The sequence below is a fragment of the Chiroxiphia lanceolata genome, chromosome 1 (genome assembly GCF_009829145.1).
Source record: "Chiroxiphia lanceolata isolate bChiLan1 chromosome 1, bChiLan1.pri, whole genome shotgun sequence".
In the NCBI taxonomy this organism is placed as follows: domain Eukaryota; kingdom Metazoa; phylum Chordata; class Aves; order Passeriformes; family Pipridae; genus Chiroxiphia; species Chiroxiphia lanceolata.
In genome coordinates, this window is record NC_045637.1 from 36,068,714 (window position 1) to 36,085,235 (window position 16,522).

The 16,522-nt window shown below is 45.4% G+C and overlaps 1 protein-coding gene and 5 non-coding genes across 6 annotated transcripts in view; 3 read left to right on the forward strand and 3 right to left on the reverse strand.

Moving 5' to 3' along the window:
• Positions 1-4,478: 4,478 nt before the first annotated feature.
• On the forward strand, positions 4,479-4,551 carry TRNAR-ACG. The gene has a single exon. It is a non-coding gene; the product is annotated as a tRNA-Arg (tRNA).
• Positions 4,552-7,301: 2,750 nt separating this feature from the next.
• On the reverse strand, positions 7,302-7,391 carry TRNAY-GUA. The gene is given in 2 exon segments: positions 7,302-7,337; positions 7,355-7,391. It is a non-coding gene; the product is annotated as a tRNA-Tyr (tRNA).
• Positions 7,392-7,549: 158 nt separating this feature from the next.
• Positions 7,550-7,622, forward strand: TRNAR-ACG. Its single transcript has one exon. It is a non-coding gene; the product is annotated as a tRNA-Arg (tRNA).
• Positions 7,623-9,256: 1,634 nt separating this feature from the next.
• Positions 9,257-9,329, reverse strand: TRNAR-ACG. The gene has a single exon. It is a non-coding gene; the product is annotated as a tRNA-Arg (tRNA).
• Positions 9,330-9,562: 233 nt separating this feature from the next.
• TRNAY-GUA lies at positions 9,563-9,652 on the forward strand. The gene is given in 2 exon segments: positions 9,563-9,599; positions 9,617-9,652. It is a non-coding gene; the product is annotated as a tRNA-Tyr (tRNA).
• A 4,825-nt stretch (positions 9,653-14,477) lies between these two features.
• DNAJC5B (DnaJ heat shock protein family (Hsp40) member C5 beta) overlaps positions 14,478-16,522 on the reverse strand; it is a 32,136-nt gene continuing 30,091 nt past the window's right edge. The window contains exon 4 of the mRNA XM_032699032.1: positions 14,478-14,572. Within this exon, the coding sequence (XP_032554923.1) occupies positions 14,478-14,572 (95 nt within the window). The remainder of the gene's footprint in view (positions 14,573-16,522) is intronic.

Sequence of the window (16,522 nt, forward strand, 5' to 3'; positions counted from 1 at the left end):
TGGACTTGATGATCTCAGAGCTCTTTTTCAACCTAATTGACTCCATGTGATTCAATGGTTTACAGCTTTCTGAGGGAAGCATGACTCTCCACTGCTGGGAGGCAGTGGGATCAGTGCCTCTGCTCTCCAGCCCTGGCCTGGTGTTGACCCCACTCCTCCCTCAGTCCCAAATGCTGTAGAAGCCACGCAGGAGGGAAGAAAGACACTGGACCATTTCCTTGCAGCTTAGGCAGGAAACTGTGCTGCCAGCCAGATAATGGGCATCTCTGTGAGGTCCCTACGTGAGGCCACTTTGTAAAACTGGCAGGAGGACATTTGCAAAAGTAACAGGAAGATTGAAAGCAAAACACAACAGGGTAAAAAAGGAGACTGCGTGTGCATGTACAGTGGTAAGTCTCAGGATGTCCTCTGCATTGAACAAGTCCTTTAAAAGGGATTTCTCGAGCTCAGCACAATACCTCCACCTCCTCTGCTACTTCACTGCACCACAGAAACCTGCTTCTCCTCCTTCCCACAACCTTCATCTCCTTTATCCTCTTTCATGAATGGAGAGGACTGTCTTATCCTCCCCCTGAAAAGACAAGTCCCATTAACCAAGGAAGGAGCAGCCTCTGCTTGAGCAGGCAGGAACTGGCTCCCCTTCATTCTATTCCCAGCACTAGCTTGAAACAACATATCCCCTCCAAACCAAACCTGACTAGGAACACACACTTTTTTGTATGCCCAGCAGAATAATGATAGCAGGCAGGGCAAAGAAGATATGTTTATATTTACAGAAAAAAAAAAATTAAAAAAAAAGAGAAAAAGAAAATGATGGCATTGAGACATCACAAACTGAACCAGCGCCTTTCCCATGACAGCTCTCTGGCTTAGCACTTGAGCCAAGGTATTGTTAGCTGGCCAGGTAATGCTAAAGGAATGAAATCATTCTTATTTTTGCCAAGAGGAAAGGCCATCCTGTCTCCTGAATAGGGAAGAAATAGGAGGAGCTCCATGCTAAGGTGGTGAACCTCCTAGGATTGGAAGAATTTGGAGTTTTAGGAGAAAAATTTTAGGAGGACATGAGAGATCCTTTGTTCCCCCACAAGGAAAAACTTCTTGGCCAACATAGCCTGAGGTGTAAGGTGTGGAGTAAGATAGGCTCTTTGCTCCTCACTGTGTCAGGAGAGCCTGCGGCAAAATGCCTGGATATGAGGGAATAGCCTTGCTGATTTAATCTTCAAAGCCAGTAACTGAAGCCTGGTTTTCTCTCATTTCCCCACCTACCTCTTTTATAGGTTTATCTGTCTTGGCAACTGTGAGTATATGTTTTTATTTGCTTTTTGTCTTAACCTGTCTTCTATTAAGTATGATTTCAGTGTAATTGGATACTAATGACTTGTTACTTGCCAAAGGATGTGGTAAAACTCCACGTAGAGCTTGGGGCACCTTAGAAGCACTCTGGATTGCCAGCTTGTTCTCCATAACGTCCAAAGTATTGCGTGCAAATATCCAAAGCAATATGCCTTCCTTCAGCTAAAGCCCCCCACCCCCTCCTGGACAGCCAATAATCAGGAGAAGGAGAAAGCGCCTCTTAGAGATGTATTACCCCTTTTCATTTCTAGCTTTTAACTGTATTCATTCTCTCCCTGGGCCACTAACCTGATTTTCCAGCTCTGGCTCCAGCTTCCTCCAGGCATTACGATGGTTTGATGTTTGACCAAGGCTTTGTCTCAAATTATTAGTCTTGGTTGCAGATCTCTCCTTGGTTCAAGAAGGGCCCATCTCACTGGGTTCTGCTTTCCAAATTGCCAGGCACCACAACACAGCTACGTTTGAATGCTGTACGTGCTCCATTAGGCAAAACAGAGTGGCCTTGTTTGCTCAGAGCATTCTGTTAGAAGTGCATGGAAATCTGAGAGACTACTCTTTTCTAACAACATCCTTCATCCCATCATCACAGTAGGGGTAACAGCCCTGGGACCTCTAAGCTAATACATGGCAGCCCTCTATCCTGCCTGATCATCTCTCTGGCTGCCAACAGGAGGAATAGGTGCAAGTCCAAGATGCCCAACTAGAAAAAGGCACCATCTCCACCTCTGTGAACTCCTGTTTGCAATTACATTCTTCCTGTTGTTGTATGCCCACCAGCATACAACATGGACATGCTTACCCCCTTTCATTCACTTTGTGGTTTTTCATTATTAACTCAGGGGAAAACCCCCAAAACCCATCTGCAAAAGAAGAGCTATTTGTAAGTCTCTGCCTATGAAGGAGCTGCTTCCCTCAGTGCTTACCCCTCTGCATCAGCCTGAGGCAATCAGGAGGAATTTGGCCTCGTATTCACTACCCACCTTACTTGCACCTGCAAAAGCTAAAGCGAGCAAGAATGAGAATGAAGACATGATGGAAATAACAGGTCTGAAGTGAGCTGTCTGGAGGCAGACAGTGGCTCTACCTCACATCTACTGGATGCTTCTCACACCTGGCTCCCACTCCATGTCTTCTGCTTCATCATCTTAGCACAACACTCCTCCAGGCTGCAGCTGGGCAAGCACCTGCAGGAGGCTGAGCTGCCCTGGCCAGCAGGATGGGGCAGCCTGGGCCTCTCACCTCCCCTTGTGCTGGCCCTGGCTGCAAAGTCTGGTCCCCCCCATTTGCACACCACCTGAGCTAATTCACCTGGCTGACCCTTGGAAAATTACCTGCTTTTTTACTGGATTATCAAGTTAACTCAGGTGCCTGCAGTGACCATAGACTGCCAGAGCAAGGATGAGGCAAGTTGTGTAGTTGAGGGCAGTGGAGAAGAGGGGAGGAGAAGTGGGACCTCTTTACTTTGTACCAAGGAGATGCTAAACTGGCTCATCCTCCTTTCAAACTTCATCCTCAACATCTTGATTGTTATCCAAAACACAATATCTTCAGTACCCCACAGGATAGTCCATGACTTGAAGAAGCACTCACAAGCAAATCAAGCCAAAAGCCATCACTTATCACATATAGTCAGGCAAAATCACCACTGCTGAGGGAAGCACAGTAGCAATGCATGTTCAAATAGGGTTACAGTGATTAATGTCTGTCTCCAACAGCTCCCGGCATTTTCCCTGGCAGCAGATTGCATGAATCCCATCCTGCTTCTAAGGAATGAAAAAAAGAGCTATTCATGTTTTTCTATGCTACCTAATGTTCAGCAGTGCTTAACTGCTTTGTTTTGTTTTTCATTTGCCTAATGAAACTAGGGCTAAATATGCAGAGTTTGTTTCCAGTGTCCTGTCTCTCTCTGGTACAGACCTGCTTATGAAAGCCTGAATAGACAAGTGTCATGCCAGAAATCAAACAGCAATCAAAGGATACCATTGGAAAGAAGCTTGCAGCTCACTGACACACAAGTTATTATCAATGTTGGGTCAACATATTTGACTGCTGTAAGGTAATCAAAGGGCTCAGAAAAGCAGGCAGCAAGCATCACCAAGAAATCCTGAGATTGCATCCAGGATGTTATAAATCCCTGGCTGTTCCTGGAAAAGCAAAACTTAGTTTGCATGTGATTGATGAGTAAAAACTGTAAAACAAACTCTGGGATCTTGTGGCCTTTGCGGAGCCTATCAAGTGACCAAGACCACAGTCATGGGGACACTGGTCTCCTTTGTGAAGTACCAGTGTGATGCTTTGTATGAATTCAAAGGCAAAGACTGTTCTGGCAGTCCAAAAGAGCATTGTCTCTGGCAGCTGAGCTGCAGGAAAAAATTATGGGGCCTGGACCAAGAGTAACTCAGAGTCTGGGGCAGGAACCAACGTGCAGACTGAGTCAGGCACGTCGTAATGGGAGAGGTATTGGTGTGACAGTGGCGTGAGGGTTCCCTGGAAGACGAGGTGCTGATGCTATCTTGCTGCCTTCAGAGCTGCCCTTTTCCCTCTGAACAGATCAGCTCCACACTGCACCACACAGCCTGTTGCAGCCCTGCAGGCCCTGTCTGTCTGCTCTGGGATCCTTCCAAGGAGGCAGGACCAAGCATGGGATGAAGGCTACAAGGCTCATCTGCCACAGGATCATAGAAGTGGCAGATCCCATCTCTTCCCACCAGCTGGGATTCCTCCTCCAGACACCATGGGAATAAGCAGGCTCTGCTGGCCCAAATGGCTGTTAGAGGCAGGGGCATGAGAGAGTCCATGAGCAACTGTCTGTGTCTGTATTGTGTCTGGCACGAGACAACTGCCAGAATTTGGGAACTGGATGACATGATGTTTTTCTTTTTTCCTTTCAGCACAGATATTGCAGCAGGTGACACAATGCGACTTGTTCTCAGCTCGCACTTGCAAAGCTCTTAATCACAGTGGAGCGACATCAGATATGGAGCTTGGACACAGAAATTGGGATTTTCACTGTGCAACCTCTGCATTTTGGTGGTGCTGGAAATCAGGGTCTTCCCTTTGGGGCCAGGCAGGAGCCCTGGGGTGGAGACCCAGGACCACTCTCATTAAAAAATTCTTACATCTGGGGGCCAGTGGCGCAATGGATAACGCATCTGACTACGGATCAGAAGATTGTAGGTTCGACTCCTGCCTGGCTCGCTGTTGCTAGTTTTTCACTCCTTGCCTGCTGTCAGCTGTCCAAACCTCGTATTCCTAATCCTGGTTTGCCCTGAGAGTCCCACCCCATCTCCTAATCCTTGTTTGCCCTGAGAGTCCCACTCCACTGTGCATGGATGGAGGAAAAAAGTTGGGAAGCTTGGTTTAAAATGAAGAAATTGTATTGATACCCCCACATCCTGCTCAGCATATGAATGGGGTTTTTATAATCTCTGGGATAATTCATTACTAAGTGATACAAATGATTGAATAGGGTGTACACACACAACTCATTATTTGCCCTCACTGGAGACCAGATATGGAAATAATTAAGCACTTGCAGGTCACTAATAACTTGCTCCTAAATGACATATTTCGCAAGCTACACAATCATCTAAGTACTGAATAGAATGTTACTGGAGTAAAAAGTGTTTAGTACTTTCAGATCCATGAGCATGTCCTAGAAGAATGGGAAGCTGAACTAAGTGGTCACATGAATGTAACAGGCTGTTCCTTAAGAGGCACAGTAGTTGCTTAGCATAAAGTAAGTCCTGAGATCAGTGCCTACATTTTGTGAGGGTTTTCATGTTTTGTTTTAGCTATTTTTCTTTCCTGGATTTCATTCTCCCTCATGGGACATACACTGCTACACAGAAATGCATGTGTGTCAATACTTTCTGGGTGGGTGGGGGGAAAAAAATGTCCTAGAGAGGGAGCTGGAGGGGGAAAGGAGATGGTCCATTCTCCAGAAGAAACCCTGAGCGTGTTTTTATTTTGTGAGCTATCATTTAGGAGAAGAGTTTCCACCGAATCAGTGAAAAGGAACAAAGGAGTTCAGAGATGTTTATATAGGAAGAGGTGAATTTTATGAAAAAAGTAAATCTTTGGCCCTGAATGGAGTCTGTGCCCTGACCCACACTGGGGAGTGGCACAGGGATGTACTTCTAGATTTTGGATTTAGATTTGATGGCTGGTGAGTGCAAATATGTATGGACAACAGACACCTAAGAAAATGTCTTTCCTTAATGTTTGCTCACCTTGGTGCCTCCATTCTCTGATGGGCAGGTTTTTCATGCCTGGATTTCTCCTGAACCAGTTCCTGAGAGGGTTGCACTGCACCGTGCTGGAAGAGAAAGGAGAAAAGATTGTTGTTGGTGTCTATGTGTGTGTCCATACACACACACAAAACCATACTAATTAATATAGAGGTGTCTGGAGCCAGGGACAAAGCATGTAACTACAGATGAGCAGCTTGTAGGTCTGACTCCTGCTGAGTTTCATAAATCTGTTTCCCTGCTGATAATCTTACTTGCATTATATTCCCACAGAGAGTGGGTCTTCTTTGCTCTCATATATGAAATCTACCCCAGAGAAACACTCTCACAAGGAGAGAAGACTCAGTCATCGTTCTGTTGAAGGAGAAAACTTCACTTCCATTCTTCCCCTGCTATGCAGACAGATTTGGATGCTTTCAGACATGTTTACTTTCTCCAAGCAAGGAGTTGTTGCCAAGCATGTTTTTCTGCACCCTATGTAGTGCCTGTAATGGAAAAGAAGACTTGAAGGAAAAAGGAAACAATAGAAAACAGGGGGGGAAAGCAGAGTATGAGTGCTGGCTTTCTTATTAACTATATCCTAAGCAAGCCTACACCTGTCTGCATTAAACCTCTTCTGTATAAAGGACCTCTATGGCCCCTCTCCCTCTGCTCCATGTTCTCCTAGAACAACCTCCTTTATGGCACAACCAAAGGACAAAACATCATGTCTGTTACGCTAAGTCAAGAGACTGTGGAGCACTTTCTTCCACTCCTATCAGCCAGAATGTTCACAGCCCTCATTTGTAACAATTATCTGGCATCATAGAAAGCACAATCAGTAAGGATTATTTGGCATCACGGAAAGCAAAATGCAAAATGAGGAGAGACTGTCCGGAGCTGAACTAGCACACTAAGGACTACCTTGGAAAAGATGATCTAACAAAAATAGCTAAGATTGAGATAAAAATGCTTAATTTTTTTGGCTTCACATAGGAGGATGTCAAATATATATTTTTAGATTGAGATGGGTTCTCATTAGTGCATATAAATATCTCAAAGGTGGGTGCCATGAGGATGGTGCAAGACCCTTTTCAGTGGTGCCCATTGACAGGACAAGGAGCAATGAACATAAACTAAAACATAAGAAGTTCCAGCTCAACACAAGGAAGAAATTCTCTACACTGACGGTGGTGGAGCACTGGAACAGGCTGCCCAAGGAGGTGGCAGAGTCTCCCTCTGTGGAGATATTCAAAACCCACCTGGATGCGTTCCTGTGTAACCTGCTCTAGGCACCCCTGCCTTGGCAGGGAGGTTGGACTAGATGATCTCCAGAGGTCCCTTCCCTTAAAAATGCTGTGGTTATTATAAAATATAATTAATTAAATCTTATTAAATTATAATATCTTTTCGTATATTTAAATATAATAATAATAACAATAATAATAATAATGAATATTATGATGGGAAAAAACTAAGCACTTCCCAAAGCATTGCTGCAACAAGGATTTCAATGTTTACCGCGGGGCTGCCACCTCTGCAGTAATTTTTTTGTTTGTTTGTTTCCCCCCCAAGAAAAGAAAAGATGTGACTTGCTCCTGTACCATACATGGTCGAAATGGCTCTAGGAGCGTCCGCCTGAGAGGTAGCGTAGCCGCCCTCCTGTTCCTCACCGACGGACCAAAAAATTCCCAAGTGGGGAGGGAAAATTTTGACGTCTCCTTCGAGCCGGAATCGAACCAGCGACCTAAGGATTCCCGCGGGGCGAACCTCTACAGTCCTCCGCTCTACCAGCTGAGCTATCGAAGGGACCTGCTGCCCGCCCCCCAGCGGCCGCACAAGGAGCCGCCCCGCCCCGCCCCGCCCGGAGCCCCGCGCATGCGCCCTGCTCCGCCGTCGAGCAGGGGCCGAGCGGCGGGACGGGGGCTCCGTGAGGGGGTGACAGCCGCGGCCCGTCCCGCGTGCGGGGGCCAGTGGCGCAATGGATAATGCGTCTGACTACGGATCAGAAGATTGTAGGTTCGACTCCTGCCTGGCTCGTACCTCTTTTGGTGCCCCCTTGCATCGTGACCGTCACCAGCGCCCTTCGCGGCAGTGTGCGGCACACCGATTGCAAATGCTAAGATCACTAGTGAGCTACCTCAGTTATTTATTTGTAACTCAGTTATTTATTCATTCACTTTTTATAGGAAACTAGTGCTCAATCCACAGACTGATGTGTCCAGCTCTGGGGTTCTCAGCACAGGAAAGACGTGGGCCTATTGGAGAGAGTCCAGAGGAGGGACACGAAGATGATCAGAAGGCTGGAGCATCTCTCCCATGAAGACAGGGTGAGAGAGTTGGGATTGTTCAGCCTGGAGAAAACAAGGCTCCAGGGAGACCTTAGAGCACCTTCCAGTACCTAAAGGGGGCCTGCAAAAAGAGCTGGAGAGGGACTTTTTATAAGGGCATGCAGTAATAGGACAAAGAGCAATGGCTTTAAACTGGAAGAGGTAGGCTTAGGTTGGATATAAGGAAGCAGTTTTTTACAATGGGATTGGTGAAATACTGGAACAGGTTGCCCAGAGAGGTTATAGATGTCCCATCCCTGAAAACATTCAGGGTCAGGTTGGGCAGGGCTCTGAGCAACTTGATTGAGTTGAAGAGTCCCTGCTCATTGCAGGGGTTTGGACTTGATGGCCTTTAAAGGTCCCTTCAACCAAACCATTCTATGAGTCAATGACTATGGCTACTCTCAAAGCTAAACATGGGGGATGCCTTCTTCGCTTCTCCTTTCTGTTCTTTATATAATGCTTTATACAATGCAAGCTGTTCCTTATACCATGCATAGTCTTTATAGACACCAAAAATGTTTGTTTTGTTGCAAAAATCATACACTTTTCATTCAGCTGCACAAGGAGAGTGCTCTTGCCCTTCTCAAGGCTAATGGATAATCACCATTATCCATTAGTCTTCATCAGAGCAGCATTGCAGCTGCCTTCAGAGACCCCTGGTTGTTTTCTTGGCTGTGGTTTGTAAGACTGACCATGGTGTGTCGGGCCAATGCCGAGCACACTGCTCCTCTGCTTGGGCCCAAATGATTTTCCCCCATGTAATGTGTTGGTGTGTTAATCAAGTTGAGTTGCTGGTACAGTTAAAGCATTTGACAAACTGTATCTTTAAATGGTTTGAAAAGTTTAAGCCTACAATGGTGTTTTGCTTTGGGAGATGCAACGCTCCACTGACGTGCTGGGTGGACAGATGGGGTTAAATCAGAGAATCATAGAATGTTAAGGGGTTGGAAGGGACCTTAAAGATCATCTAGTCCCAACCCCCGTGCCAGGCTGGGACTAGATGAGGTTGCTCAAGGCCTTACCCAACCTGGCCTTGAACACTGGCAGGGTTGAGACATCCACAGCCTCTCTGGGCAACCTGTACCAGTGCCTCACCAGCCTCGAAGTGAAGCATTTCTTCCCAATATCTAACCTAAATTTCCCCTCTTTCAATTAATACCCATTACCTCTTGTCCTAGCACTACAGTTCCTGATGAAGTCAGGATGGTGAGATGAGGAGAAAAGAAAATTGAGAGAGTGAAAGATAAAAATGAAAGGTCAGGGTGCTGAGATCAGATGAAAAACCGACAGTCTTTGCCCCTCTGCGGGTTACTAGGGGCGGTGACCGGAGAGCAAAAAACACGAGCCAGGCAGGAGTCGAACCTACAATCTTCTGATCCGTAGTCAGACGCGTTATCCATTGCGCCACTGGCCCCACTCGGTGTTGTATCCTTCTCCGCAAACCTCTATAGTCCAATAACGGAAGGACCCCAGCCGGGCCCCAGGGCCGACACAGGCCCCGCCTGGCGTAGGCCCGGCCTGAAGCAGGGGCCGCTCCCACCAAGGCCCGGCCCGGCTAAGGCCCACCCGAGAGCCATGCAGTCCGCGCATGCGCGGAGCGATCCTGGGTACGTTCTTAGAGCGCGGCGGCGGCGTGAGTGGCAGGTCCCTTCGATAGCTCAGCTGGTAGAGCGGAGGACTGTAGAGGTTCGCCCCGCGGGAATCCTTAGGTCGCTGGTTCGATTCCGGCTCGAAGGAGACGCTGTTTTTTTCGCGGCCCCCTCCCGCCCTGTTATTCGAAGTGCGTTTACACATCTTCTCTTTGACGTTTTGCAGATACGGCTGTTTCTCTCCGAGGGATCCGGCCTCATTGCAAACCGAGCCTCTCCGTTGTGGCTCGCTGACTCTCGGGAGCGGCTGTTCCTGCGGGAACTGCGAGTGCCGCGCCTGATGCGGGACTGCCAACACCCCCCTGAATTTCTAAAGGAAAACAGGGTGTACGTTGTTCATACTTCAACTTAACGACAAAGCAAGCCCGTGCAGGAGGATACCTGTTGAGATCCCTTTATCTCATTAGAGTTAATTAGGATGTTGAAATTCTGAGGGTCATTTTTCCAAGCCTCCTCTCCTCCGAATGTTTAGACTCTACTTTTACAGAATAGGGCTGTATCCATATATTTACATACTGCCACAGCGTTTTCAGATTCAGCCCAGTGAAGTGTTCAGGGCCAGGCTGGATGGGGCTCTGAGCAACCTGGTGGGTGCATCCCTGCCCATGCAAGTGGGGGTGGAACTAGATGATCTTTAAGGTCCCTTCCAACCCAAACCATTCTACAATTAGCATGTATTAACTCTCCCACTTAGTGGGAAATTGTGTGTCTTTACTGGTCTCTTTCTGTTGTCTTGTAGGTCCCTGCTACCATTATTACTGCCTTCCCAACCCTGGGACAGGTGACACTGGCACAAAGGACTGAGTCCTCTTGTAAGAAACTCTCTACCTGTTCATCTCTCAAAGCAAAAGGAGAAGGCAGATGTGATGACTGAGCTGACTTTAGTTTGTGGAGGGAAGGAAGGAGGTTGCTGTCATCTATGGTCTTTCACCCTGCTTTGTAACAGCACAATGAACATCATCTTTTCTACAGGAATGATAACACAGAAAAATAAATCAATAATTTTAACTGTACTCAGTTTTGTATACTTCTTAATTTTTCTTTAGATTTCTTTTAGATTTTATTCTAAAAAGAGGCAGAGATGTAACTCTTTTTGACTGAAATAATACCAGTATTCATTCTAATAGAAGGTAGGTAATGAAATTAAATTGCATACAATTATATTTGAAGCTTTTCAGATTAAACAGAGTGGCTTATCTCACAAACTTGTGGGGAGAAAAATGCACAAACTACATAAATAACTGGTTACATGGTAGTATGCCTAAATCTTCTATCATGCCTCTTCTGTTTGGTATTTTTAGTGAGTCTGGGTATGTGTTAATATCTAAACATAAAAAGGGATGGATATTTGAGAATACATCCAGCCAAAACAGTTGCCCCTTGTCCGTTTTTTGAATGCTTGGGCTTCTGTGGTCACAGAGACTGGATACCATCCTAGTGAGAAATATTCCTGTCTTGTAGCACTTATCTAGCACTCTGTGCTGGCTCTTGGACTGGTGCAAAACCCCTGAGTGACATGCTGGATGTCTCTGGACTTCTGCTGTTGTCCTCAGCAGCATCATGGTGTCACTCTCTGCACACACCCTTCACTGGGGAAATTGTTTCATAGAGGCTCTGATACCTGTAAAACTGCTGTATTACATCACTTTGTCACACTGATGATTTTTTTTCTTATGTAGTCAAGCTTTCTGCATTGTATAAAGGACTTGTAACGTGTGGCTATAGCTCTGGCTGCTTTGCATAGGTAGGCACATCTGCTGCAATCCAGGACTTAGTTCCTTGTCGGGGAAACCCTGAGTTGCCACTTGCGAAGCCATAATTTTGGACAGCTGTCTCAACAGCTTCTCTTGCTGTTACCGGAATGAAGTTGTTAGTGTGGAAAGGTAAAGGGAAAGGGAGTGCTACATAAATTCATGCATACAACCTTTATTAGTCAGAGTGGTTGACAGCCAAGGTAGATTTGAATACATGGTCCTTTACATATAAATAAATGTAGCAAAACAGAGCAAAAATTTGAGGATCTGTACATTTCGAGAAGATTATTGGGTGTGCAGTTGAACTGTACACAGAAACAGATCATGTAAGCATATATTCATGTTAGGAATTTTTCTGAAAAGCAAACAAAATCTCATTGAAAAGCTAAGTCCTGAAACCCTTATTTACTCTTTCTCTACATGTCCTCAGAACAGCCGATCTTCACATCAATGAGAGAGGCAAATGCCCTGGTACTGTAAAAACTAAGTTTGCTGTTTGATATTAAGCCATGGGTTCAGATACTCAGATCTTTAAGCTGCAAGTCCTGGACAACCCACTCAGAGGTTTCGCCACTGATTTATTCTGAGTTTTTTTGCTAGCTGAGATAATGCATTGTGGCTCTTCTGTACAAATCTCTATGTCTGTAAAAGGGATTTGCAAACATGCAACAGCTTGTCCACCTTTGCATCACACTGTGAGATCAAATCATAAATCTTTCCCAAGAAAAATCTCTCATTTAAAAAGTGTAATTAAGAACCACGTGACTTGTGGTACATCTCAAGCCCATGGAGATCATTTCCTTGATTTCAGTGAACTTTGGTTCTGGCTCATAGACTGGGCTCCTGAGGGACATTGAAGGTACTGCATGTGAAAAAATTCCCCAGTTACTTTTCTTATTATGGGATTTACTCTTTCCTCCCTGGCTTTATGCCTGCTCTGTAACTGTTGTTGAAATCAAAGGTGCAATTTCCAATTACTTTCATGGGAACAGGAGGAAGGATTTCACATTGGAAAGGATTCCACATATAGTTTGATGTAGCTTTACACCAGACTTTTCTCCCAATGCCTCTTTTAACTCTCTGCTGGAAACAGTCACTATGTAACATTTGGACATTTTCACAGTGAATTTCTTTCCCAGACAGTGAAACTTAGGAAATCTCTTTGCTTGCAGATTTGTTATATACTACATGCTCTCCCTACTCCTTCATTCAGGGATAAGGTCTTACACCAGAGCAAACACCCTGCAAAGGGTAATAGTGAAGAAAGTCAAAAGATGTGTATGCGCCAAGTGGGTGCAGGGTGCAGGAGGGCGATCTGGATTTATGTACCAATGAGTGGTCCCCAAAATCATTTGCAATGTGCAAGCGAGGACCAAGAGTAGCCCATGGGTAGGAGGGAAGCAAGGGCCTGTGCACAGCCTCAGCCATGCCAAGACCTTCACTCTTTTGTGAAGAAGAAAACCAGGGCCATTTCTGAGGGCAATGTGAGCATTGGCTGGCCCCAGTGCATGCACTCAGAGAACAGATACATAACCTGAACTGGAAGTAATGGCCTTTAAATTGTCCGTGTGTTACGGGACATTTAAAAAAATGTTGAAAGTAGTATTTCTTGACTTTGGAATTACAGCTGGTGCTACAAAAAACACTCTTCTACTCTTCTCCCATATATTTAGCTGCAGCTGGATGACATTTGCTGTGGAAGGTGAGAATAGAAGGAAGATAATAATGTTTCGCAACTGTGGGATCCAATTCTAAGCAAGGGAATAAAACTTTTGACTAGTTATATATTCCCTGGTTTGTATAATTTAGTGGAACATGCGACCCCTTTTAGACCACAGCACACAAAAATAGTATATGCACGGAACTGACAATGACTGATGTAACATGATCAATAAGGAGAAATCTCAGACTTAAACTACTATGTCAAATCAGTGAAGTGCTAAGTTTAAGATCTAAGAGGTATTCCTTTAGCTCTTACAAATCACTGGCCTAATTTCTTTGTGCTTGATTTAGCTATACCCACATATATCTCCACCGACTTGTGGAGTGGTACACTTGAACGTACACCTCATCTCTAACTCTTAATTTAAAATCAAGTCATGTGCTCTTAAAGCCCCTGGACCTGGGGGAGAGGAGAGGATTCAGTCTTGCCCCGATGAGCTGGTGAGGAGAACACTCACTCCTTTGCTGCTTGCCTTCCCTGCCAAGTCCTCACTGCTCCCACAGCCCCAGTGCCTGCAGTGGTGTGATGGCTCCCAGCCCAGTGCCAGCAGGGCAGTGGGGCCAGAAACCAGGGGTATGGGGAATAAGACAGCTGGCAGAAAGCTGTTGGCTGGGAAGCAAATGGGGGACCTTTGCCACAGGACTGTGAGAAGAGGAGAGAAGGTCTGGGGCAGCCTAGGGCCAGCCTTCCTCTCCACGTGGCATTTGCCCACTGTCTCATGGATTTTCAGCTTGTGCAGGGGAAGACACAGAGCCAGTGTGTGCTTCTCGATGAAGCTCCTGGGTTTGGAGTGACCTGAACTGTAACCACCAGCAGAAGAGTTCCTGAGCACTTTGTCCTGGCTCGGGTTTATAATTGCCAGAGTTGGGTCCCAGCAAGCCACTAGCTGCCTTCCAAAGAGCACTTCCCCTCTGGGAAGGAGAGCCCTGTCTGTCTTGCCACCAACTTTCCCCCCTTGAGGTCTGCTAAAGAGCACTTCCTGGGCTCCCTCACAGGAATGTTTCACATCCAGCAAAACTGCTGCATGCAAGGAAAGTTTCTGGAACAGGGAGAGGTGGGGCCAGTATGACTGGAAAGGGACTCGTGACTGTGTCTGGGAGGTGAAACTATAGCTAAGGGTAGGGAGAAGAGCAACTATACCAAAGGGAATATTACTAGAGGGAAGGACCATGTTGAACCTGGCAGTTTGATGCCGTGAGAGACCAGCATGCTGCTCTGTAAAGCTCTGTACTGGCCATAGATATTTTCATGCTCTGTGCAGGTTATCAACCTATTGGAAGTGGCCTAGAGGAAGATTCTGCCTTGATAGGAAATAACTCTCAGTTTAGTCTTGATTAGCTTAAAGACAACTACAAACACAGGCTGCAGAACTTATCGTGTGTTTTTTCTTGCTGTGAGACTCAGTGAGCAGCACCAACAGGTCATGCTCTCCTGCTCTAGGAGTCTGTGCGATAGCTCCGATGGCTGTCCCCAATTAGTTGCGTCTTCTCCGTTACGTTAGTTGGCTGAAGCACGATAGGAGTTTCTCCATCTAAATTGGGGAGGAGGACAAAAAAAAATGTAAGAACCCTCCACTTGCTACCAAGTCAGATTTCTTGTTAGCACTGCAGCGTTTCATCCACAGTTCTGGTTATAGCTTAATCTTGTTTTCATGGACAGCTGTGTGGGTACTGAAGAGGTGGCAATGCCTACACTGAGTCTACAAATGCTCTTACTCCTTGTCCTCATATAACAGCAGGTTTCTGGGTGACTATTGCTGCTGCTGTTAAACTGGACATTTGCCGTACCTGGTGCTTTGCAGACATTGCAGGCTCGAGGTCCCTGCCTGTTCCAGTAGCAAGTGCTTGTTCCTGCAAATGGCTGAATATAATGAGTACTGTTGTGAGTCAGCAAGCACTAACCTTGACAGTGCTTGTGAGAATGGGACAGAAATGAGTCTTGAAGTTAACAGTAAAGAAAGAAGAGAGTTAAAAGGGAAAAAATGCGTGAGCAGTAATACACTTGAGAGGGAAGAAATCACATATATCCTGAAAACCAGCTAGTTAAATAAAAATGTTAAATTGAATTTGAAGTCTTATGTAATATATATACAATAGGACTTTGGGAATTACTATTTTAATGAGTTTGGAACTACCAAAATCTCATATTATCACTATCTAAATCCTTACTACTGTGTACTTTCTCATTCTGTGGAGTTTTGTGTTTGCTTTTCCAATATATCTACAAAAATGCATTTGTTGTAGAGTGAAGAAAGTTGGGTGGAGGAAAGTGAAGTCTTTACATAGTTCCTTGATGGCTGTTGTGTTCCCTCTGATAATAAACAAGGTTTGGTTGCCATTCTCCTGGGCTCCTTTCCAACCCACATTTTTTTGGTGGGGAGGAAGGGGCTCAGGTCTCAGAGACTGACTTTTAAAGATTCAGCCATCTTAGTGAAGTGTTTCACATGAAAAATTCTATCTTGATACTAACAGAGCCTTCACAGTAATTGAATAAAAATTATAACTTTTTTTTCCAAATGACCGAATGTTCAGAAAAAAACCTAATCTGACATCTCCTCCTGTTTACATGACAGTTGACGGGATGAATCATGGGCAAAAGATGTAACGTACAGGAGTAACTTAACCCAGAGTAGGAATCTAATTGCATGCCATACGGCTTCCCCTCAGTGGGGGTAGAACAACTTTGACTCTGTCAAGGTGAAAGGCAAGAATGATTAAATGCCAGGCAGCTTCTCTGTATGGGCAATTCCATATTTAGACACAAGGTCAAAGACAGACGTGTTTCATAACTTCTAAAAGTATATGAGTAATTAATGCTTCGAGCTCAGCTCAGGCTCATATTAGTTTGGCAGTTCCAATCCATTTTGAAGTTGCTGTGTATTTTCTGGTTTTCTAAGCAGCACTCCCTGCCACCCTCTGCTGCCTCCAAGTTGTTCATTTGCTGGAAGATCGCTGATGGAGGGCAAAGACTAGCAGTACATTTTGCTGTGATACCCAGGTGTGCAACAGGAGAACAGGACCCAGTGCAAATTTGTCGTGTTGCCTCCCGCTGATCTGCAGACAATTGTGAGCTGACACCCTCACCAAGCATTTTGTTGCTTGCACCTTTCTAAGATTTATGGGGGGGGGGTGTTTATCGGAACAGGGATAATAAACTGTACAAATATAGTCTGCTAATGGCAAGCTGCAGAATGGAGGTGAGGCAGAATTCACAGTTTAAACTGCTTTCTATAGATAGCTTCTGCTCACTGTTCGCCTACATTTGTATCATATGGAGTGCGGAGGAGACAATGAGGTGATAAAAACTTACTGCTTCTGAGTTGGGAAAGTGTTTTGTTATTCAGGTTCTTTTATTCTTTTTCTTTTTTTTTTTCTCTCCCAGAATTCATTTTCTGTAAAGTGCCTTGCATTGTTCTTACAACGATAACCAAAAAGGAGAGAACAAACCTGCCAAACTGCTTTGAGTGCCTCATTACAGTCTG